The 26,031-nt window shown below is 35.9% G+C and overlaps 1 protein-coding gene across 1 annotated transcript in view; it reads right to left on the reverse strand.

The window, feature by feature from the left end:
* Positions 1 to 20,017, reverse strand: part of LOC149787118 (uncharacterized) — a 143,402-nt gene extending 123,385 nt beyond the window's left edge. Inside the window, exons 1-2 of the mRNA XM_089977632.1 lie at positions 19,870 to 20,017; positions 19,375 to 19,519 (exon numbers count right to left, since the gene is read on the reverse strand). Coding sequence (XP_089833758.1) covers positions 19,375 to 19,444 — 70 coding nt within the window. The 5' untranslated portion in view covers positions 19,445 to 19,519; positions 19,870 to 20,017. The remainder of the gene's footprint in view (positions 1 to 19,374; positions 19,520 to 19,869) is intronic.
* Positions 20,018 to 26,031: the final 6,014 nt, after the last annotated feature.

Here is a 26,031-nt window from a genome sequence, read left to right on the forward strand (position 1 = left end):
ATAACAGTTTCTGTATTTATAACAGTTTCTGAATAATAGTTTCTGTATTTGTAGCGGGTTCCTAAGTAGACTGAGAATCAATAATAACAGCTTCTGAATAATAGTTTCTGTATTTGTAGCTGGTTTCCTAAGCAGACCGAAAATCAATAATAACAGTGGCATTAATGCACAACTGCAGGTCGATTACAATGAGCAACGGTTTCTGTTTCACACACAGCTTCCTACGGATCAATAATATTATCATGTGTTGTATGATGGGAAAATATTTAAAAAACATAAATAATACTTCTACGAGTAATTAGTTACGATGTAATTAGTTACGATGTAATTAGTTAAACTGACTAATTACGATCATAAAAAACCAACCATCTACGAAGAAAACTATATATTACAAAGTAATCTCCCCTTATGTAATCAAAAATTCAGTAGTGTATGGAGGACCTACTGTGACATAAATTAAAAAATTAATTCAATGTGGTGATGATAGTTAATAATGTGGTGATGATAGTTAATAATGTGGTGATGATAGTTATTGATACTGAAATGTAATTTTCTGTTTATATTTTTTCGAGAAAGTAGATCTGGTTATATTATCTGCGACGTATTTTACCACACGCGAGTCAATATCAAAATATGTCGCAGCCGCGTTCATAGACTGAAACATAATTTCTTTACCGGTTTCTATGTTTGTAGAAATTACCGCCCTCTTTCCGATTGTCTTACATCTTCCTGTATTACCACATGCAGAGTTCACGCTTCGAGTGACAACACGAAGGTTGTGTAGGGAGTTATTTTGAGTGTCCCCGTCAATATGATCAATAACAAGACCGTCTTTGATCAAACCCCTGTGACACTCGTATGTGAAACGATGACAATGATAATTTTTCTTTCCAACTACAAATCTAAGATAGCCAGTATTAGAAACATAACCAACTGGTCTCTTCAACTTGCAGTGTCTGATGATACCATTAATATTTGATTCATAGTTTGTTATGACAGTATGTGGGACAAATATATTTTGCTCCATTATAATAATATTATATGTTTAAATCATTGTTTGTCTGAAATCTTGATATATAATCCTCCACGGATTTTATAGCGTTTTCACCGCTATTATTTTTTTTGTCATAATATCTTTTAAGCTCTCTGAACCGTTTCCCGCCACACTTTCCACATAATTCTGTCTTTCCTCGCACTCCAATACCACACCGTAGACATGGTATTGGTCCTAGACTTCCTCGTCGTATGTTTTGTGAGTGCATCCAACAAAATTCCTTTCTACAGGATTTGTTGCATCGATTTACTGAGCCGATCATCAACCATCTACATTGGGACATTGTATATATATATATATAATTTTCTTTATTTAAATATTTGTTTTAATTATATGAACGAGTTTGAGAGATTATCCCAAACTAGGCCTGTTAAGTATAAATTCAACCTTGACAGATTATCTTCTGACTTGCCAGTACGAGATCTGGTTGATCCGAAAAATAAAAGTTTGATCTCGAAAATTCACGACGCTAAGAAAGAATTTTACACGGATGGTGCATCTCATACATGGTCAACGTTCAAGATTATACGCAACACTGTCACGGACGCCACAATGAATGACAAACGAGCGGCAACTATCATTAACTACATCGCTGAATACGAGGGCAATCAAAAATATTTCTTCAGAGTAAAATTTATTGTATTAACAGAAACAGATAGTTGGATTATCCGTGACAAATATGATCCTGTCCTTGGTAATAATAAAACTATCATATTAAGTAAAAATTCCAGACCGGGTCTATTGACTGGTATTGATAAACCGTATTATGAGCGAGCGTATCCTGTAACAGCAGTTATTTATGGAATTTATGAGATAAATAAAAAACCCAACGTTGATAAACTAGCGCCGATGAAATTTTCAAGGTTAAATTGTGTGGCCGAACGAGTAATAGAACACTTTACAAACGCGATGCGTGGAAATGGATTAACTGATTTAAGGCGTGAAAAAATAAACTCGTGGGCTGATTCAGTTAAGGATACCGGTGCTACAATAAAAGATGTTGCTGAGTTAGGAAAAATATTAAAATTTCCAATAACCGTAGCGACAATAACGGGAGAAGTACTGTACCAGTCGAAATATAAATCGAAAGGAGCTCCAATAAATATTATCGATCATAACGCGCACGCATGGACTAACGCAGTAACAATATTTCCACGTGATCGAACTGTTAGATTTTACCCCACAGATATGAGTATGTTTGATTTTATCAACGAAATAAGTAAAACCGATCCTGTATCGGTATGGTTATTCAAAAGTAATGAGGAGGGTGAATTTGATCAGTTTGTCAAACCGAACGGTGAAATATATCGCACAGAATCCCTCCATGACGAGATGAAAAATCTTGCGACGTTTTTACAGTGCAAGCACGCGGAAAATACTGACAAATTACTAACTAATTGTTTTACCGTTCCATCTGTTGCGGCTCATTTCGCCAGGGAACGAAATTCATGGAAACCAACACGATTTGATTTACTCGAGGACGTAAGCGCAAGTTGCGTCGAATATGGACATGGCGGATTATGGAATACCAAATACAATTACAATGATGTTATTTCGGTTGATATGGTTGCATGTTATCCAGGAAGTTTTCTGGGACACGGAGATTGTTCTACGTACTTTGAAAGATTTGGTCACCCTACAAACGAGATGACGCGAGTGGCAATTAATGGACCATTACCTGATTTTGATCTGACTGGATTCGCCTGTATTGAGTCGTTCGAGTTTAACGAAAATCTTCACAAGATTTGTTATGTTTGGTTTGGCAGACATTTTTGTGAAAAACGTTGGGCACCTATAGTTTTGTTGCGATATATGCTAGATTGTGCGATACTGACATCGTTGGTGGTCAGTGAGGCAATTATATCATATCATGCACAGACCAAAGTTTGGTTGCCCCTGTCAGATTCTGAAGTTATTAGCGAGTTTAAGGATGATATTCCCAATAAACTCAAAACCGCAAAAGATCTCGGTAGAAAAATTATAGGTAAATTTACTCAAGGTGGTGCATATGATTATAAAAGACATCACGCACGATTAATTTTAGATGATGCCGAGTACGATTTTATAATCGCTGATACAACGGCGAAAAATACATTTGTAAATCGAGAGAGTGTTTATTTATCCCACGGAACAAAATTAGGTACGATCGTTAGTTACATAAATGACGTATCCCCGCAATATACTCATCTAAGATCTTCCATGTTGGCTTATGTTTCCATAAATTTATTATCGATGATTAATAGATTTCCTGAGACCGCAGTCAGAGTCGCAACGGACTCGTTTTATATTTCAAGTAAATATTTAGAATCTGTTATGAAATTTACAAGTAATGATGAACGATGAGGTTCGTGGAGAATAAAAAAGGAACTATTACACAATTACACAGAATCAGCAGATGTTCCAGTGAGAGATTTTTATCGTGAGGGTAATAAAATATCAGAAATGTCGAAGGCACCATCGTTGAGTGATCCAATAACCAGATATAAGACAGTATATCTCAATGGACCTGGTGGATGTGGCAAAACAACTCGAACGATTAATGTTTTTAGAAATTCAGATATAATCGTGCTGACACCCACACATAGACTTGCACGTGAGATGAAACAGCGGCAAGTACAATCGTGCACGTATCATAGTTTCTTCCGATGGCGCGGGGATACATGGACTCCTGAACGGATGGGAGAAAAATATATACCTAAAATAATTATTTGGGATGAGATATGCACGGTCTCATTGGATACATTAAAAATGTTTCTTGATTGGTTGTTGACGAAAAATACCGCCATAATAATGTGTGGCGATCATGGTCAACCGCCGCCCTTTGTTGGACCATCTCCACATGATTGGTTAAAAAATTTCGTTGATTATTACGAAGAAATAGATGATGATCATAGAGCTCTTGATGCAAATTTGAAGGAGTTTAAAAAATTAATCAGATTACAATCAAACAAAATTCAGTGTGAAATATTACGTGGAGTGATCTCAGAGACATCAATGAGTGATTTTTTGAACTCATGGAGACCCAACGATTTGATCGTAGCAAGTAGAAAAATAATCAGAGACGCTTTACAGCAGCAGTTATTTCAACTACATAAAGAACAATATTCAGAACTACCCGTTCCGTTGTGTTATAGACCATCAGATACACGAAAACAGAATATTAATGTTGATATTCCAGGACCCTTGACAGAGTCAAGGAAACAGATTCTCGTATTAAATGATATTATCGCCGTTGATATCAGTGTAGTCGAAGATGCATTACGCGCTGACAAATCTCCATGGGTGTTGGGATACGCCATGACAATCCACTAGTCACAGGGATTAACTATTTCTGATACACGAGTCTGGATTGTAGACGATCGCATCGAGTGGTCAAATTTAGTTTATTTGGCGGTATCGAGGGTCAGAAATATATCTCAATTACGTAGAATTATAATTCCTGAAATCGTTGATAAATTTAACATCATCGATGATGATATAATAAGAAAAAAATTAATCGGATACAAACAATCTGATAAAAAAAATAAACGTGACTTTGATCTTGATGTTGAATTTATTATTAAGTTAAAACAGCAGCAGAACAATCATTGCGCAAGTTGTAATTGTATAATGTTATGGCGGTATTCGAGTAATGATTCAAGACAATTCACCGTAGATAGAAAAGATAATAGTCGCGGTCATACACGAGAAAATACCATGTTAACCTGTCTTGAGTGTAATCGACGTAGAGGCGCTAGCGCCTTGGGTGCTGGCACTAGTGCTAGTTAAGTGATCGAAATCACCGGAGTGATCGCGGCGGTAGTTGTGTATCCGCGGGAATTATTTGTAGTTGTTCACGCGTAAATCCACGTTGAGGAGCAGCAGAATCTAATCTGTAGATTGCAGGTCTGGAAACGCCTACATTTCTTCCAGTGGATCTTGTCACGGTAGATATTTTGTGTGTGGTAACACTCCAAATAGGATCAGTTGCTCTCGCGCTACCACCTTCAAGTTCACCAGGCTCATATAAATATCTGACTGTAACATCACCTAATATTTTTTGTTTTCCAGCATCTTTCCGTTGTGTTGGTATATTTTTTTTTGTGACCGCGCTAATGGGTTTCATGTTGGTTGTTCGTGTGATTTCATTATTTAATGCAGCTATCACGTTTGGTAATCTTGCAACCCATTCTCGAGATCTTTTATCCTGAATAAATTCCCTCGCGTATTGATATCCAAATAACCGCTCAGCAAGTGTTCGATTAAATCGCTCAACAATTGCTTGATCACGGTGAATTGCAGTATGACCTCGTCGTATTTTGGTATTATGTTGTTTCATCAACGATGATACTGGACCAAGAAATTCCTTGCCAGGATCAACCTGTAGTAGCTGCGGCCATCGTAGACCACCTTGTGGTCCAAGTCCTCGTTGATAAATTCGTTCAAACGCATCGGCTACTTCAGATGATGTTTTCGCCGATAGCGGCTCTGCTTCTTTATATCTACTTGCAACATCAACTACGGTTAGCGCGTATTTGTACGTTTTTCCACGCACAGTATCATGCGGTAAAAACAGAATATCAGCTTGATGAACTTCATTAGGAACACTGACATCGAAATACGAGTACTGAATTTGTTTAGGACGTGGTAGATAAATTTGCCATATTGCTTGTTTAGATAACCACGTTTTAGCAGTAGAATGTTTAACCGATGCTGCATCAGCAAGTTTACCAATTGCTGCTTTGCCTCTCCAGTATCCTCTCGGTGAATAATAAATTGATTCCATTATTAATTACCAGCCCCAATCGCTAATTTACCTTTCATCGAGGATCTTACTAACCAATTAGCTAATGATTCTCTAATATTTTTATTTTTTATAGAATTTAATGAATGAATTAATTTTACATCTGCAATATGCCTATCTTGTAGATTTTTACTTTTATAAGCTACATCATGAGCATGACAAGCTCGATCAATAGCATTTATTGGTTCCTCGCCTGGTTTTGGTTGATCTTGATTATCGAGCCTGATATCGAGTCTGGTACCAGGACCGCAATAATTATATCCTGGTAGATGTTTTTCTCCGCTGTATTTAGCCCATGGAGCACCTGGAAACTTTGACATCAAATTAGCAATATCACCACCGCGCTTATTAGGTAAAAAAGAAAATTTCTTTCTACCGCATATAGAACATTTTCCACCGTACGCTATTTTTTTGTTTTTTGTTATAACTGTAGCTAAATCAGTAGTTGGAGTTTTAACTTTACAGCGTAAACAATATACATTCATGTTATAATATATATGGATATAATTGATTTCTCAGCAACTCGGCAGCGAGAGCCAGTTAAGCATCATCCTGCGCTACCGAACTCCATCAGAATGATTATCATAGGACCATCCGGATCGGGTAAGACGCAATTATTACTTAATCTGATAATGAGATGGTTGAAATGGGATAAGTTGTATTTAGTAGCACCATCCGTTGATGATCAGCGATGTTATGATGTACTTAAAGATTTCAATGAAAACGCGCGATTACTGGATGAAGATAATGATGTTATAGAGTTTATAACAGATATTGATGAAGCACCATCCGTGGATTCCATAGACGGATTTATTAATAATTTAGTTGTATACGACGATGTGATGCTAGATAAACAATCAAATCCAGCCAGAATATTTTCCCGAGGGAGACATAAAAATACAGACGTGATCTATGTTACTCAACGATATACACAAATTCCGAAGGTGATCAGAGACAACTGCAACATTTTAGTTGTGTTTAATGGCGTAGACACACACACGTTGCGAAATATTCATCAAACCTGGTGTGGTGGTGACATGGATATAATTAAATTCAAAAATTTCTTCTCACGAGCGCAAGCTACCCCGCATGGATTTATAACAATAAATTTACATGATCCAAGAACAAGATATCGTGTGGGTATTGATAAAATATTTGGGTAACAGGGGGAGCAGCAGAGAGGGTACCTACCAACATTGGTCGTCAAAAAAATAAACAAGAAATAAATAAACACGTAGAGTACTTTATTTTTTCAGCTACTATTTCAAACTGAGGTTTTATTAGCACAATCGGTCATTGCAAAAATAAACATCTCAAGGAAAGTTCATTTGTAAAATCTGGACCTTTCTACGAGATGATTTATTTGTTTGTTTTATTTGTTTTGTCGGAATTCTATGGTCTGTTCACCCTCTCTGCTGCTAAAAATGTAACATAAATCAGTAACGGAATAAACAAAATACAGACATATATACTTTTAGTAAACAATGCAAAATAAACGTGTACACATCTATACACCGATTTCTCACCTAAAATAATACTTTACCGCCATAAATTTAGCCACCACACCACCATTATCGTAATAGTCGTATTGTTTGTATTATTATTAATATTACAGTTCGTTCCACAAAGTAGCTAATTCATGTCACACGAAGTATTTAAAACGAATTAGGAACGTTTAGCTACATGTAATGACGATGACCTGAAAATTACCCGAGTTACAGATTGGAAAAATTAACAACGCCTTATAGACGTATATGAACTTGACTAATACAAAAGATACAAGTTAATACATGTTTCCAACTTTCGACTCAGCGTCCATCCCTATTCCCCGTAATGTAGCTCATTTTTCTCACATTAAAAACTGTTAAGATTCCATGCCTTTTAGGTTTAATCTCAGTGTCCATCCCTACCACCAGGGACGTGGCCCATGTATCAATACAGTAAAAATCTTGATATTATCATCCTTTAACCATGTACACAATTGATGGGCATGAAGGAAAACATAAACATATACATTAATCATTTTTTAGACCACTAGGACCACCCATAGGGTAATAGACGTTTTTGTCCGTGCATCAAATCTTGGAAATAACCTATATCTCAGTAGATTCGGCCCTTGGGTCATTGCTTTGAAATTAGCAAGTTCCCCACCTTATAATCACATACAACTGACATATTTGTTGGAAATAAAAAGACAAATGTACATACACGACTGATATTTGACCCTAAGGCAGTCCTTATTAGTAGAGGGCAGTCCTTATCAGTAGGATCAATGATCTACCCAAATTATGCTCAAATTTCAGGTTTTCATTCCAAACGGGAAGACATGGAGATAGATGTTTAACATAAACAGAATTCAAGCTGTTGATTGTTGTCCTAGTATTCGCATGCTTTCCCGTTTGTGTGTAACCCCATAGCTATTTAAGAAAACATACAAAATCAAGGATATAAAAATTGCACACAAGTTAGATATTTCATTCATCAGTTTATAATGTCTAACCTAATTTTGCCATGGAGTTTCAAAAACTGTCACCTTGTTGGCGTTTTGAATCAAACAGGAGTTTCTTTACTAGCACTGTCGCCATATTTGCACGGGCAGGACTATATTTTCAAGCAACACCGTCTTTAATGATCTCAATTATTCCGTACATTTTCGAGTGACATTTCCTTCTCCTTTTCATTGGTTCAGTTTGTTTTTGACTTTTAAAACTCGAGTAAAGAAATATTTGACGCAGACAACACATGTTTTCGTTACTCAAATAATATTAAGTTCCTCCTGGCGCTACTCAGGTTATAAATTATAAACTGATGAAAGGATTGACTAAACATTGATGAAGGAAATGGCTAAGTCTTGTTCATTTTGTACATCTTTGAGCTCTTCGTTTTTAAAAATCGGTAGTGGTTACGATAAACACAAAGTATGATGGTAAATTTAAATTTTGTATTGTTGGCTCTTTTTATAATAAAAAAAATATAAAATTTAAATTTACCGTCTTACTTTTAAAAACCAGTGAAAAATGATATAGAAGATAGAATCCCTGCTAATGATAAAATAATTCTACGTAAAACTGAGGAAAGAAAATTTACGCAAACCTTTTCTTTGAAAATAGAAAGTATTTATCATGAATATTTATTTAGACGAAGAAAAAACATCACTTTGGAGATACAAACAATCAGCGTTCAGTACACACACTCGTTTCTGCCAGTAAAAAATAACAGTTACTGAAAACACTCACATGCTTTCTAAAGATTAGTACAATGGGAGTGAGTGTTGCCCATACTTTTCATTTTTATGATGGAAACAAGCAGCTCTATTATAAAAAATAATACCGTAGTACTTAAAACAATATTTAAAAAAAATAAACGTCAAAAAGATCGACAATGTTATCCTACAATATTTTTCAATGAAGTTCAACAATACATGTATGTACTACCCTTACTAATCCAATGAACAGTCCTGCTTGCAAGTAAACTTCTGCTCTCCAATTCTGTCTGTCGTCTGCTACAAAATTCGGATACGCTTTCCTAACAGGCACACGCGCTTGGCGCATTAATACATTACTAGCTGCTTTGGAACCTCTGGTCCATATGTACTATCAGATATATAACCAATAACCCGACTATTTTGGAGGTTTAGCCTGGTTCCCAGACAGTATATATGGCTACCGACGCAGACTGGTTTGTATTCTGTTTCCATATTCTGAAACTTGTATATTTAAGGAAGAGCACAATAAGGTATTTGGTGTAATATTTGGTACGATTCGAGTGCAGGTTTCGTGATAACCGTCTCAATTAAAATTAAATTTAGCTTGCCCATTTTTATCCTTCAAATTATAAATTATGAAAACTCCGCATTAATTTCATGCATCGATTGCTCACATTCCACCAAGAGCATAAAGTGAACAGGAGCGTGAACGTTGTTTCATTTTTATCGTCTACTTCGAATTTGCTAGCAGCGTAGAGAGGGTTGTTTTTTGTAAACTTTGGAGGTATTTGCCATTATCAAATTAGTGACTAGGATGAGTGCAACGATGGCAAAATCTAAAACCAGGAGCTATTTTTTTATACCTGGTAATTACACGAGCCCAAGACGCGGCTAAATGGTGCATTTTTACAACGTTTACCAATATTATGCTGTGAATTAGTTAGGTTTTAACCAGAGAAGCTATTCAGTCCTGACGAAATGAAAGCATTTATAATATTTTCATATTTATTGAATTTCACACGTATATGTTCAAGTTTTAATCATGACCGACCAATAGGCAGCATTTTATCACTAATTACCCCCACCCACCTGAACTGTACTATGAATTAAATTCACATACATCCATGTTTTCCAGTTACATGTGTTCAGTGCATTCATGTCCAGTACCATTTTAGGAAAGTAAACTTATCGGCTTTTTTCATACCTCTTACGTTAGCCTTTATTTAATGTTTATGAGTGGACATACTAAGAAAAGTCCACCATATGACCACTGAGTAATTTGACATCATCATGTTTTGTAATCAATCCAGTCATGCGAAACTACACTCGGTAAAACAACGCTTCTGTCATTAGGTACATGCATGCTATGATCACTTTACATGGCTTGTACATGCAGTCAACACCATCATTAAGTATTGCAACTCCAACTTACCCTTTTAATATATTTTGGTTTTCAAATGTAGGTTCAACCCAGTCATAGGAATATTTATTTAAGAAAGTCTCTTTTTTGCATCTTGTTGATTTTCTTGTACAGAATGATCATCTATGATAGCAAAGTATGTGTCTGTAACACTTTAAATGAGTGTCTTCGTTATACCTTGAATTCATTATGTGTGTTGTAAAGAAAGATATAAATTTAATGAAGCTCGTTAACGTTTGACTGTTCTTAAGTGAAGAATATTTCAAATTATTTATTTTATTAACAGTATGATGAATTGCCATCGGCACTGCATGTGAACGGTACAGAATATAGGTTTAAAACACCATATTCATAACCATTTTGTATCCTAATTTCAAACCACCCTTTTCATAGAACAAGTATTCAAACCTATGATGTCACACAGAGGGATGGCCCCAGGTGGCTAAGTGATCCATAGCACTCTCCAGTGCTCCAGATCCCTGCCATCACATCTCTCTCTCCATCTGGATTCAATCTCAGGCTAAACTATTGTGGGTATGTGAGAAAGAATGCCATTAGCTTCCTGTTGGTTGATTGATCTTATCAGAGTTTTTCTGGATTCTTTCTCTACCAGTTATAAAGGCCAATGTATAGCATATAATATTTTGAAAAATGGCAGTAAATCCACATATCAATGATGGAAATTTAAGAGTCTGTGTCTCTCATTTAATTTACTGTATGTGACTATATGTCTCCCCTCCCCAATCTTCAGTCCATATTGTTTTAAAACTAACTTGCAGTTCCAGGTAAAATGTTCTAGATAGAATTCCATTGCCACCTAAAATGAAAACATAGGAACAGGCAACTTTCATACATGCTTTCTTCTTATTCATTTTTTTTCCTTCTTATTCTTGGACTAGTGAATAAAAAGTTTTTACCAACTTCCCCCATTCCAATCAAAGAAGTTCACTGAACATACTATCATTTATCATCACCATCATTCCATTCCAGTAAATATGTATCATGCTTGTTATAAGTACACATACTTATTATGCCTACCAAAGGGAAATAACTGTTTGCCAATATTGATACACTGACATTGAGGAATTGTGTACGTGCTTTCTGATGATGATGTCTTTTTTCTCCATAATATGAACAAATAATTTCGCTAATTACTACAGCAGTCCTATCAATACAAATCTGATTAGCAGTTAGTGCTTTTGAAGTCGATTTGATTTAATAAAGAACTTTAATCTTACTTTATCTTTTAACATGTATTACCTAATTATAGAATAAAAAGTACTTTATATGTCGATAAAGGCTTTTTACCATATGTGGCAGGGGTTTACAACCTATTTTATATAGCGTGCCACATTTTTCCGGATTAGTTACAAAATGAATGAGTGCATGCCACCAATATGTATGGTTTTAATTTATATACATGTATCCGGTCATTTTATAGATCTGTATACATTTTTGACGTTGAGTAATAATAGCAACCTTACGTTTGTTTGGCCCTATTAAACCCTTCCCGTTCGTGGATGGTGTTTTGACCAAAATCTTGTTTTCGTTTAATTTTAAGTGAGATATAAAAAAAATAGGGAAAGAAAAATATTTAGTCAAACCAGGCCAGAGAAGATATTTAGATATATTGAGTAGGTCCTAAGATCTATTTATGTTCAGGTGACTTAGTTCTCATGTTTTAATTTTGCATACTAATTTAACATTTTAAGTTAGACTCTATTTTTTCAACTTACTGTCATGGATAATCTACAATTACTTATGAGAAATAAATAAAATGTAGTAAGCATGTTTCTGTTTTTTTTAATAATACATAAATGACCTGTATAGGTTGTCATGTCATTACAATTTGTACACCAGACTTGGGTTCAATTACAAAGTAATTGGTGTAACTGAGTAATTAGTTACAATTACAATGTAATTGTAAATGAAAATCAAAGATAATTGTGGTTTGAATTCCAAACAAATTATAAAAATTGAAGAAACAAAATACATATTTGTCTTAATTACCAGGTGTTAGGCTAACAATATATATATATATATATATATATATATATATATATATATATATATATATATATGTAAGCTAAGTTTTAGATAAGAAAACTATACATAAATGATTTTACCTAGTCTACTGTGGGTTCAGACTTGGGGTCAATTACAACATCAATGTTGTAATTCAATAATTAATTACAATTACACTGTATATGAAATTGTGATTATAATTGAAAATCACCTGTATAATTTAATTGTAATTGAACAGTCATAACTCTGAGTACTTGAAATTATTTTTGTGTATGCTTTGGATTTTTGATGTAGCAACACTTTTTTTCAGTCATATTGCTACGATGTCTGCATTGTGGCAGTTTATAGTGATGTCTAGCACTGGGGCATCATGCCGCAGACATGTAGCATGATGTCCCACCCAGTCACTTTATCCTGACATCTGGACAACCAGTCCTAACACAAACCTTCTAATGTTGAGTGCCAAGCGAGACAGCTGCTAGTACAATTTTTATCAGTCTTTGGTATGTCTCAGCCATGGTTCGAACCCACTATGTCCCGTATCTGAGGCAGACATTATAACCACTTAGGCCACCAGAGTGGCCAGTTGAATTCTAACTGACATCTGCAAGGACATCGTAATTGTAATTTGTAATGGAACCCAGGTCTGTTGTGCACATTTAGTAACAATTTGACAACTGCAAGGGCATTGTAATTGCAATTTTTAATTTAACCCAAGTCTTTTGTACACATTTAGTAACAGTTTTTGTTAAACCAAACACTGTTCCATTTGATTCTAATTGATATCTGCAAAGACATTATAATTTTATTTTGTAATGGAGCCCAAGTTCATTGTGAACATTAAGTAACAGTTTGTTTAAAAAAAAAAACTGTTAGTTCCATTGAGAAACAACTACTTAATGCCAGCAAGGTACTCATGTTGATATGTATAGGCAGATTACTTCATTTAATTTTATGTTATTTCACATACTTTACATCCTGGCACAAACTGTGCCCCCATCACCTGTAAAATCAGGGATTTGTATGTCACAAAGCTAATACCATCCCCTTTACTGTGCTAGATTTTTCCTTTCCCTGTATAAGTACAAATGTAACAGAATTATATCATGGTAGAGACGGTGGAGATAAGTTTGTCTTCTGAAAAGAAATCCCTACAATTTTACCAGAGTGCAAGTATCATGATATCAATGCTCTGATATATATATATATATATATATATATATATATATATATATATATATATATATGTGTGTGTGTGTGTGTGTGTGTGTGACTTGTGCATGTAGTCACTTTGCAAAACTGCATATGCATTGACACAAAGAAATATTTCTCTCCGTTACCCTATGTAGGTAACAGTAACCCATGTTCATAATCTTTTGGCTATGTTTAAACATTTTTGGTGGGAAACTTTGTTATAAGACTATATTTTGAAAACTTAAGATTCCATTGACTTTCCATGTCAATGTGACATTGCTAGGCTTGAAGAGAGTGCTGATTTACTGTAATGTTTTCTCCACCTTCCCAGGCAATACAACTGTACCATCACTAGGGTCTACATTTCTTGTGCAAGTCTTGTCTACATTTCATGTGCCAGTCTTGTGTACATGTCATGTGCCAGTCTTGTCTACATTTTATGTGCCAGTCATGTCTACATCTCATGTGCCAGTCTTGTCTACATTTCATGTGCCAGTCTTGTCTACATTTCATGTGCCAGTCTTGTCTACATTTCATGTGCCAGTCTTGTCTACATTTCATGTGTCAGTCTTGTATACATTTCATGTGCCAGTCTTGTCTACATTTCATGTGCCAGTCTTGTCTACATTTTATGTGCCAGTCTCGTCTGCATTTCTTGTGCCAGTCTTGTCTACATTTCTTGTGCCAGTCTTGTCTACATTTCATGTGCCAGTCTTGTCTACATTTCATGTGTCAGTCTTGTGTACATTTCATGTGTCAGTCTTGTCTACATTTCATGTGCCAGTCTTGTCTACATTTCATGTGCCAGCCTTGTCTACATTTCATGTGCCAGTCCTGTCTACATTTCATGTGCCAGTCTTGTCTACATTTCATGTGCCAGTCATGTCTACATCTCATGTGCCAGTCTTGTCTACATTTTATGTGCCAGTCTTGTTTACATTTCATGTGCCAGTCTTGTCTACATTTCATGTGCCAGTATTGTCTACATTTCATGTGGCAGTCTTGTCTACATTTCATGTGTCAGTCTTGTCTACATTTAATGTGCCAGTCTTGTCTACATTTCATGTGCCAGTCTTGTCTACATTTCATCTGCCAGTCTTGTCTACAGTTTGGTTGTAGCTGCTCATCATTAAGGTAGCCCAGTGTCTGTTTACACTTGATGTTTGAAACTGAAAGGAAAATAATTTTGTGCATCTGGCCTCTAGCGACAAAAACAATTTTGTTTCCTTTTTCAGTATTTTGTGTTGTGGACTTTATTGTTCTTTAGAATTTGTTTCCATATAGGAGTGCAGGTATATAGGCCTACAGGGCACAGTTGAACCAAGCAAAGGCAATGATGGCGTTTTCACTTTACTATCATGTTGTAAATGAACTGTATAAAGGTAACATAGTGTATAACAGGAACAAAATGTACCCGTGATCTATTTGTATCCACGTGCTTTTGAACATTATACGTGTCCCACGTAAAAATCAACGCCTATGTTCATTGTTTACAGATTCAGTAGGGGTGGTGGCAGGTGCAGAAAATAATAGAAAGTTACTGTTACGTAAATATAAATATATCAAAACCGATCTTTTTCTCTTCATCTCGAATGAGATTTCTCGTAAAAACACAAACTGGTGCAATATTAGATTTAAAGTTTGACTTGTCATTTTCTCCAATATATTATATCTGATTTATATCAGGACAAAGAAATTCGGAAATCATCTATACATCGTCCATTTTGTTTGCATTAGATACAGTGTCCGTGACCATTTTGTTTTAAGAATGGTCAAAGTTGACAAATGCAGATACTGGATGTCCGATTGTGACAAAGTACCAGTCTACTTCTCGTCTCAGGTGCTCTTTATTGTGACGTCGTCAGTATATAGTGACGTATGCGGCGTTCAACCTCTTAACATTGCCAGAGCTGTGTTCCATCGCCGTAAGAAATAATTCTTGGCTTATTCATATACCTAATTTTGAAAAATCTCGCCATTCTGCAATAAAGCCATGGTACAACCCAAATGCGATCTAAATTGAATGTGCTCCATTCATCAAAGGGGTGATTTATTCAGTAGTATTTTACTGCCAGATTTGTAGTACTGCTGTACTATGAGGAGTATACTCAGTGCAATGGAAGTTCAAGGTCATGGGTTTATCAAGTGTAACGTGCAGTTTTTATTCATCGGTTGAATCGTAAACTTTATTAGCAACAGCTGAATGGAACTCTCGATTTACGAGTGGGTATCAGAATAATGGTAGAGGAACATAATAAACGTTATCATCAACGTCGTTATTGTCATCATTATCAAATTATTCAACACATTCGTTACAAGCAGCAGTACCAAATTGTTATCTCTATAGTTGTGAATATGGTAATGTACATGCATCTCGTTAATTCTATTATTCTATTAATTCTGTAATGTTGTTGTTGTTGTGATGAGTACGGTAATATAGATTATTCCAGTTGATTTTCTTGCCGATTTTATTATTGTTGTTGTTAACCTTACTCTTCACGTGTCTTTTTTTTTTTTTTTTGGGGGGGGGGGTCAATCGGATGTTAATTTTCTTTATTTCACCATTTTTTATTTCAGAAATAAAATATTAGAACTTTTGTAATTATCAAGCTATTTGCTATACATAACGTTATTAATAATTCTAGAAGTTTTAAATATTCGAGCTGTGAAGACAAAATTGTTATGGGTTTATCTCTGTTGTATTTTACGTGTACAACTATTTCCTTGTTTGTTGGAGGGGGGACCGCTCCGGTGGCCTAGTGGTTAGAGCGTCCGCCTCGGATGCGGGAGGTCGTGGGTTCGATCCCCGGCCGAGTCATACCAAAGATTTACAAAAACGGTACTAATAGCTGCCTCGCTTGGCGCTCAGCATTAAGAGGTTAGTGTTAGGACTGGTCGGCCCGGTGTCAGGATAATGTGACTGGGTGGGACATCATGCTACATGTCTGCGGCATGATGCCCCAGTGCTAGACATCACTATAAACTGCCACATTGCAGACATCGTAGCGATATGACTGAAAAATTGTTAAAGCTACGTTAAAAATCCAAATCACATCACATCACATTGTTTGTTGGGTGGGTGGCTGGGAGAGTTATTTTTCCTCACACAGCTAATTTTTTATTCTAAATGCATATATATTTGTTTGTCAGTTTTAATTTTTTATTTTCATTACATGATTTTGTAATTTAAATTTATTCACTAGAGATGATATTTTTTTCAGGAAATAGTTTGGCCTTCACTGTTAGTTGATAAAGACCAGGTGTTGATATAAACCCTGACTTTGTTTCAAAATGTGTAGCATCCACAAAAACAAGTTGTACTTTATTTTAAAATGATTGGTTGTTTTCGAGGTCGTGATGAGACTTCGTCCTTAAGATGTAAACAATTTTTTATTTTTTTTTATTTCTTAAAGTAAAATGATTGGTTTTGGTCAGGGTTACACTAGGTAGGTGTGATTTCTAACAAGTACGTAGTTTCTATAACCGTCCGGAAGATGATCACGTGACCCCTTGTTTACGTCTTGGAAGACCTGTTTGTTAAACTGTTAGTTGTATGTTGTGCTGTTAGGAGTTATTTCAAATTACTTAGATTCAAGAGGATTAATTCTGTTATTTTTCTGGAAAATATGTGTGCTTATGTAATATTGTGGAACAAGGACAGCTTTTTATAAAACTTTATTCAGCTATCAGAAGCCGGAGTGATAATTCTTGATTCTGCTAGGAACTGTAGACTTCAACACCACAGATTTCAGCATACGTCATCGTTTTTCATCTTGGATTCTTCGTCAGGATTCGAATGTGAAATCAGACGAAATATTTTGTTATTAGGACTGCTAAGTTTCTTTTTGGATTATTTTTGGATTTGATTCTATAAAACTGTAAGTTCATATTTTTTCATTTTTACAGAATTTTTCCAACGAAATAAATTATTGTATTTTATTAAAGCTTGTTGTTTTTACTCTTTCTTTGTTACTGTTTATTCGAGCCTAAACACGTGATGTAAGAATAGTCCCAAACAAAGCTGAACTAGTATTAACATTTAAATTTTTTAAAACTTTTCATACAATCTATAAGTCAAAGAAGAAGAGTCCTTCCGGATAAACAATATTTTAATAGACAAAATAATTTTTCAACACAGAATGTCCAATAACGGTGATCTTACATTGTTTGATGCAGTACCTATTAAAATGCAGTAAACGGTCAATGTTTACGTAACCGAATATGTCACTTTCACAACTAAAAACAATTGTTCCAATATTCATTTGATAGTTGGTTTCTGGATGCAGAAATTCCCATATTTACTGTAATGTATTAGTGACTGGATATTTGACTTGGAACAGCAGACTACATAATATATAAGTAAACTAATTTTATTTCTTCCGCATAAATATGCAGTGGTTAGATAAATTTCTATCAGTTTAGAGACCGGTTTATATCTACGTTACCGCTCCGGTGGCCTAGTGGTTAGAGTGTCCGCCTCGGATGCGTGAGGTCGTGGGTTCGATCCCCGGCCGAGTCATACCAAAGACTTACAAAAATGGTACTAACAGCTGCCTCCTTGGCGCTCAGCATGAAGAGGTTAGTGTTAGGACTGGTCGGCCTGGTGTCAGGATAATTTGACTGTGTGGAACATCATGCTACATGTCTGTGGCATGATGCCCCAGTGCTAGACATCACTATTAACTGCCACAGTTCAGACATCGTAGCGATATGACTGAAAAATTGTTTAAGCTACGTTAAAAATCCAAACCACGCACATCACGTCACATCACATCACATATCTACGTTCTTCTGTGAACAGAGGTGAGTTTATTTACTTCTGTAAGTTAACATTTTAACCACACTTGTATATAGGGTGGATTTCAAGCTTCGGGTCCACCGACCGCCTCCAACTGCAGTTTACACAAGTGCTATGAACTGAGCAATACCCTTGATTTTGCTTCTTGTTGTTGTTGTTGTCTTGGTGTTTTATCCATTTTTCATGTTATAATATGTTATACATGAAGGGCTTTAGAGAGCGATCACGGGTCCTAGGGTAAGAAACACCTGCGAGTCTCCTAGTTATCGCTTAAACAAACTTATCTTTTATAAAATTAAATGTGCTGTTTGGCCCGGGCCCCTTTCCGGACCCGTGCCCTGAGGATATATCCCCGTTTGCCCCTCCCCCTCTCATCGGCCCTGCATGCATAACATAGCAAGTTCCTACGGTGGTAAATTTACCATATTTAGACAGACAAGACCATTTTTCCAATTCATTTCGTTAATCAAATCAAAAAATGGCGGCCAGGATGTTCATTAATAACAAAAAATTCCAGACGGCGTGGTTTAAAAAAACAAACATTTTCCCACGATCGCAGCCAATCAGCAAAGAGAATACTGCACAATAATTTCATGGGCATATATGGATGAATCAGAATCACATAAAGTGATATGTTCACATGTTGAAATATCAACAATATGAACCTGCACACACTTTAGGCAAACGGTTCCGAATATGTGATAATAACATTGAAAAAATTGTTTGGTATGAAATGGAATAAGGTACGTTCTTGATGCAGATTTATATATGTAATTTAACATTAAACTATTGAAATAAAAAGACTACTTCTAAGTCCCACTTTTCCGTTTCTAATAGTTGGGTGGATCATGTTATCAGTGTTTAAGTTTTTAACTTATATTGATCTATCACATACCCGTTTTTAGTTCCAGAGTCCCATCTCTGACCAACCTGCAAGCAGAATCTTGTGCTCTTGATGTGGCCATCGTGTCGTTTTAATTTGCTGTGGATCTAGATGTAGTGAATTGTCAACTTGACAAAGTGCCAGTATTAGGGCTCGGCTGCAAAAGACAGAAAAATATTTCTAACCAAAATCGATGTATATACCTACTATTTAATTTAGAAATACTTATTGAGATAGTATGTAAAAGAACAATATCAGGCATCAGATAAATATGTACTATTAAGCACTACAGAACTACATCTAGATTACAAGCATGTACAAATTGAAACACCATGTATAGTTGAGTTGCAAAAAAGTCGGAAACAGTATTCAACCAGCATTAATAATGTAATAAAATTGTTAACCTCATTTATAATTAATTTACCTTCAGAGTCGGCTATTGAGAATAAAATTAACGATTGAAATGTACATATTAAATATGTTTGTTAAACACCAGTTCTTGTTCACCTGGTAGAAGGCCAATTTCATGGCACGGACCTGCATATCTCGTCTGCCGTCCTAGGTGTGGTTTGTCAATCAGTACAAGCGACACTAAAATAAAGCATTCTAATTAATACTCTCCGTAAACATACCAGTAAATCATTGTAATAAATAATCCCCGAAAACATAAAGGTAAATCACATATGTAAATGATCGCCATACTCGAAAATGTAAATCAGCTGAGTAAATATTAACCGGAAACATAAAACTAAATAATCTAAAAAAGAAATAATCCTGTGTCGAAAAGCCGAATGTTCTAAAGCGCTCGCCTTCACGACCACTCCCACCTCGTGTCAGACTGCGTGGGCTCAAGTCTCAGATTCGGCCAATGTAAGTATGTGATAAAGCTAAGAGTAACTTCCCGTGAGTCGGTGGTTCTTACTGACGTCTCGCCGGATTCTTCCTTCACCAGTAATGCTGGCCGCCATGTATAGCCTATCTTGTAATTAGACATGGCAATACAATCCGAAAATAACAATAACGAAAATAGCCAAGTTCAAGATAAAAGTAAATAATTATAATATATGTTGCTTACATACTTAATTTTGTATGGGTCTTTTAAACCTGTATATTAAATGTCATTAATAATGTCTTGTTTATATGAACCAGTCCCATCGGATGCTTTCATCTTTAATTTTTAATGCATTTTCACTATATATATATATATATATATATATATATATATATATATATATATATATATATATATATATATATATACTGGCGATGATTGTGTTTTTTTTTATCTGATACAATCCCATTTGATGTTTTGCAACCTGAACGTTGTACTATAATATTTTCCTTGAATATTTACATTATTGCAATGAACATTGAATCATGTTTTCAAGAACACATTAACATTATTGAATACCTGGCAGCATCAAGGAATTAACATCTCTGAATACCCATTAACTTGAAATGAACTATATCAAGGAATTAAATTGTCTGAATACCCATTACCTTGAAATGATCTGTCTCAAGGAATTAACATGTCTGAATACCCATTAATTTAAAATGAACTGTATCAAGGAATTAAATTGTCTGAATACCCATTAGCTTGAAATGATCTGTCTCAAGGAATTAACATGTCTGAATACCCATTAACTTGTAATGAGCTGTATCAAGGAATTAAAATGTATGTATACCCATTAGCTTGAAATGATCTGTATCAAGAAATTAACATGCCTGAATACACATTAACTTCAAATGATCTGTATCAAGGAATTAACATTTCTAAATACACATCAACTTGAAATGAGCTGTATCAAGGAATTTAAACGTATGAATACCCATTAACTTTTAATGAGCTGTATCAAGGAATTAAAATGTATGAATACCCATTAACGTGAAATGAGCTGTATCAAGGGATTAACATGTCTGAATACCCATTAACTTGAAATGAGCTGTATCAAGGAATTAAAATGTATGAATACCCATTAGCTTGAAATGATCTGTATCACGGAATTAACATGTATGAATACCCATTAGCTTGAAATGATCTGTATCACGGAATTAAAATGTATGAATACCCATTAGCTTGAAATGATCTGTATCAAGGAATTAACATGCCTGAATACCCATTAACTTGTAATGAGCTGTATCAAGGAATTAAAATGTATGAATACCCTTTAACGTGAAATGAGCTGTATCAAGGGATTAACATGTCTGAATACCCATTAACTTGCAATGAGCTGTATCAAGGAATTAAAATGTATGAATACCCATTAACGTGAAATGATCTGTATCAAGGAATTAACATGCCTGAATACATATTAACTTCAAATGATCTGTATCAAGGAATTAACATGTCTGAATACACATTAACTTGAAATGAGCTGTATCAAGGAATTAAAATGTGTGAATACCCATTAACCTGTAATGAGCTGTATCAAGGAATTAAAATGTATGAATACCAATTAACGTGAAATAAGCTGTATCAAGGGATTAACATGTCTGAATACCCATTAACATGAAATGAGCTGTATCAAGAAATTAACAGGTCTGAATACCCATTAACTTGAAACGAACTGTAATAAGGAATTAAAATGCATGAATACCCCTTAGCTTGAAATCAGCTGTATCAATGAATTAACATGTCTGAATACACATTAGTAGTGAATGGGGGCACTTTACGGACAATGGGAATTAGCATTACAAGACCCCTTGGGGCACTTTACGGACAAGGGAAAATTAACATGGAGAAAAATCGTGGGGCACTTTACGGACAAGGGGATTTAACATGGCAATAAATCGTGGGTCACTTTACGGACAAGGGGAATTTAACATGGGAATAAATCGTGGGTCACTCTACGGACAAGGGGAATTTAACATGGGATTTTTTTTTTTAAAAAAAAATTTAAAAAAATTTTTTTAAAAAATTTTTTTAAAAAAAGGGGTAGGCAATTCAAAGACTATCTCTTTTCGAGAAATATGGCTGGCCCTGAAAAGGGCCTTTGGGTTTTTTCTTCTTCTTCTTCTTTTAACTTCTTAACTTCTTCCACCATCCTCTTATTTTGTCCATCATTCCTTTCCTCTTTTTCTTTTCTGTTTCCGGCAACCAGTCCGGGTGGCCCATGGCCCGGAACTTCTCTTGAATTTTCATCCAGTTTGTGTTCAGTTTTTCTAATTCATCCCTTTTTTTTCTATTTTCTTCTTCTTTTCTTTCCTTTGACCACTTTTCTTTGATCTTCTTGACCTCTTCGGTCAGCACATTCCTCATTAGTTCTTCAGCTTTCTTAAGTTTTTCTAACCCCCACTTCGCGAAACACCAATCTGTCCATTCTACAATGTCTTCTAGAAAGCACCTTGCACTCGTCACATGATCTATCGCTTCTTTTAACTTACCCACTTTGACATACGGTGGGTTAATTAAACCTCTGATTCTCTTCTCCTCATCCTCTATCATTTCTTTTACAATATTTACGGATAAGTGGAGGCTGGTTACTTGTCTTGAGACAAAGTCTTTTGTCACTGCATACCTCCATTCCTGTTCAACCCTTTCTACTACACTCAATCCATCTACCATCCAATACCAACTTCCCATAAGATCGTTGTATAAAGCTGAAGCTGCTGGCATCTTCTTGTTTGCTTATTCCGTAGAATGGGTTCCAATGGCCAACACTGTTAGTTTTATACTGAAAGCGCGTACGTGAAGGAAAACATCCCCTAAAAACATAAAATTGATCTTACCTAGATCATGACCCAACAACGCGCGAACGTGAAGGAAAACATCCCCCTACTTTTTCATTTCATATAATATAACCCCAACTGTACTCTCCACATACGCTAAGAAACAATTAATAAACCCATAATCTACTATTCACACAAACATACCTGAGCTCTTATAAACACTAACACACCAACACATACCCTCACACATTAAAAAGAGTTAGTGTTTATATTCACACTACTCCACCTACACACATTGGCAAATCGATCGTTATTTCTTTTCTAGAGTATTGGGTAGCCCTGAAAAGGGCTGTTTTGTTTGGAACTTCATGGACACCTGGTTAATGGTGGCACCTTCCAGGCCTGGCGCCACATACACATCTTATCCCCCAGTTACTTTTTACCTTTTGGGGAGAGAGAGCAGAGGCAGGATATGTCGCTTCAGAATCCCAATTTTCGCTCTCTGGGATTCTGAAATTTTTTCTTCTCTCCTTTTCCTCCTCCTCTTCTTTGTATCTTCTCTCCTCCTCTTTGTATCTTCTTTCTTCTTCTTCTTTATATCTTCTCTCCTCCTCTTCTTTGTTTCTTCTTTCCTCCTCTCTTATCCTTCCCTCCTCGACAATGGCTTCCGCGGCCAGTTCATTTAATATGCGCCTGGCATATTCCAGATGCACATGAAGCTCCAACAGTTTCTCCAGTCTCGTGTTCATTTTTGGTGTTGATCAATCAACAAGGGTAGCTGGACTGCCGAACGAGTTTCAATTTATAGTGAAAGCGCGTACGTGAAGGAAAACATCCCCTAATAACATAAAATTCATCTTACCTAGATCATGACCAAAAAACAACAACAACAACGCGCGGACCTAAAAGAAACACTCACTCACTTTTTTATGCTACCCATCACTATTTTAAATTTTTTTATAAATCACTTCAATAGACTATCCACATACGCAAGGCAATCCAATCTAACCCCAAATATACATCTCAAACAGCCCAAAAAACCAAACATCATTTTAATCTCTTATCCACACCAACCTACTTTATCACTTCCAAACACACAAACACACACAAACACATACCCTCACATTTTTAAGAAAGAGTTAGTGTTTATTTTCACACTACTCTACCTACACACACTGGCAAATCGATCGTTATTTCTTTTCTAGAGTATTGGGTAGCCCTGAAAAGGGCTGTTTTTTTGGTTTTGCTATGGCATTCTTTTTAGTTTCTAAGAATGCGATGTCCTCTGAGGATAGACTTTCTGGCAATAGGTCTGCTTCTTCGGAAAGAGAAGAAGAACTCTTTAGTGTCGATACGACAATCGACAAAGCCTCTGTCAGCTTCAGGTTGCTGCTGTTGCTGTTGTTGCTGCTGTTGCTGCTGTCTCTGAAGTCTGTACTTCTCTGTCCATTCTTCTTTCTCCCTGTTCATTTCTTCTCTGAAGAGCTCTTCTATCAGGTCTTCAGTGATTTTTAACATTCTCACATTCTCTATTTCTTCTGGTTTCGGTATCAGACTGTGTCTGACCCTATGCAAATTCACGTAGGCTTCGTTGAGCTTAGCTAGTTTGGAGCACATCTTCTTAGGAGGATGAGTCGACAATGGATGGCTAGACTGGGAACAACCCGGTTCTTAAAGTTAAAGCGCGGACGTGAAGGAAAACATCCCCACACGGTTTTCGAGCCGCAACGTTCATGAGAGGGATAGTAAGAAATGAAAGAGCATCAATCCAACATTCTTATAGCTAAACAAACCACAAAGGCATTTTTTTCTAAACACAACATTTTTTATTCAAAAAATCACTTAACACTAAACATCAACATTTTTAACAATAATCCAACATGATAACATCAAACAATTTTTTTCTTCAAATACAATCTACTTTAAACAAGGCTGACAACGTTGTGAATGAAATTGTGATTTCCACTGTTGGAAATCATTAGGCCATTGATGGACACTACGTTTCCTAGCTTGAGACAAAAGATAAGCATAATGGTCACAAAACCATCGATCTACTTTCACATCGTTTCTAGCAGAAGAACGAGGATCGAAATGAGTCACTAAATGTTCTAAGGAATAGCCCAGGCTGCGATGATGCAGAAAATACACACAATATTGTCCACACACCAAGGAATCTGTGCCTTGTAATTTCACATTATTGAATCGGGTGGTTTGAGCATTTCTTCTCATAAAGTCGATGATATCGTCTTCCAAAGGGGGCAATCCGTACGAATCGAAATATTCCACACAGCCTTCTTGAGGAAAGTAGACGGCTACCCAGTGGGTTCCTGGGAGATGACTTTCGTCCGTGTTGATCACGTAAGCTTGATGGTCTTTAGGTTTGCGATGAGGTAGTTCATCTTTAGCACAGACGACAGGATTCCAAGAAGCTGTATACGAACTGTGGTTCAAAAGGTAATAAAGTTCCCAGGTATCCATTGTTTTCTGTGTTGTTTTTTTTCTTCTTCTTCACAGGTAATAATAAGTTGTCAATTCGATCCTGACTTTTTGCTTGAAAATGTCTGACGAATAAACGGTTATTCGTTCTGTTTCCTCACTCTGATTCAGGAGAGCTTCAATACGATGGATCTCTTGAGTGGTTAATGGTGGACAAGAATGTTCACGCAAGTCTTTATACCACTGGTGCAACACGTCTTTGTTTGAGATGAGACTCCAAGCTTCGTCCAGATACTCGTCCAATTTTTCTTCTTGACTCAACATCAGGCATTTATCGTGTTGAATTTGACTGGGATGATCGTTTTGACATCCATAGCAATTTTTCTTGATCAATTCCGTCATTTTGTCGACCAAGTGTTTGGCAAAACAGGAGACTAAATGGGCTTCTTGTTCTGGCCATCTCGACTTCATCATGACAATTTCTTCGTCTTTGTCTTGGGATTCTCCTTCCACGGTCTCCTCACATTTCATCTCCAAAGTTTCTTCACTAGGTAAAGAGGGATA

The sequence above is a fragment of the Sinohyriopsis cumingii genome, chromosome 12, assembly GCF_028554795.1.
Source record: "Sinohyriopsis cumingii isolate HCF-2022 chromosome 12, ASM2855479v2, whole genome shotgun sequence".
Taxonomy (NCBI): domain Eukaryota; kingdom Metazoa; phylum Mollusca; class Bivalvia; order Unionida; family Unionidae; genus Sinohyriopsis; species Sinohyriopsis cumingii.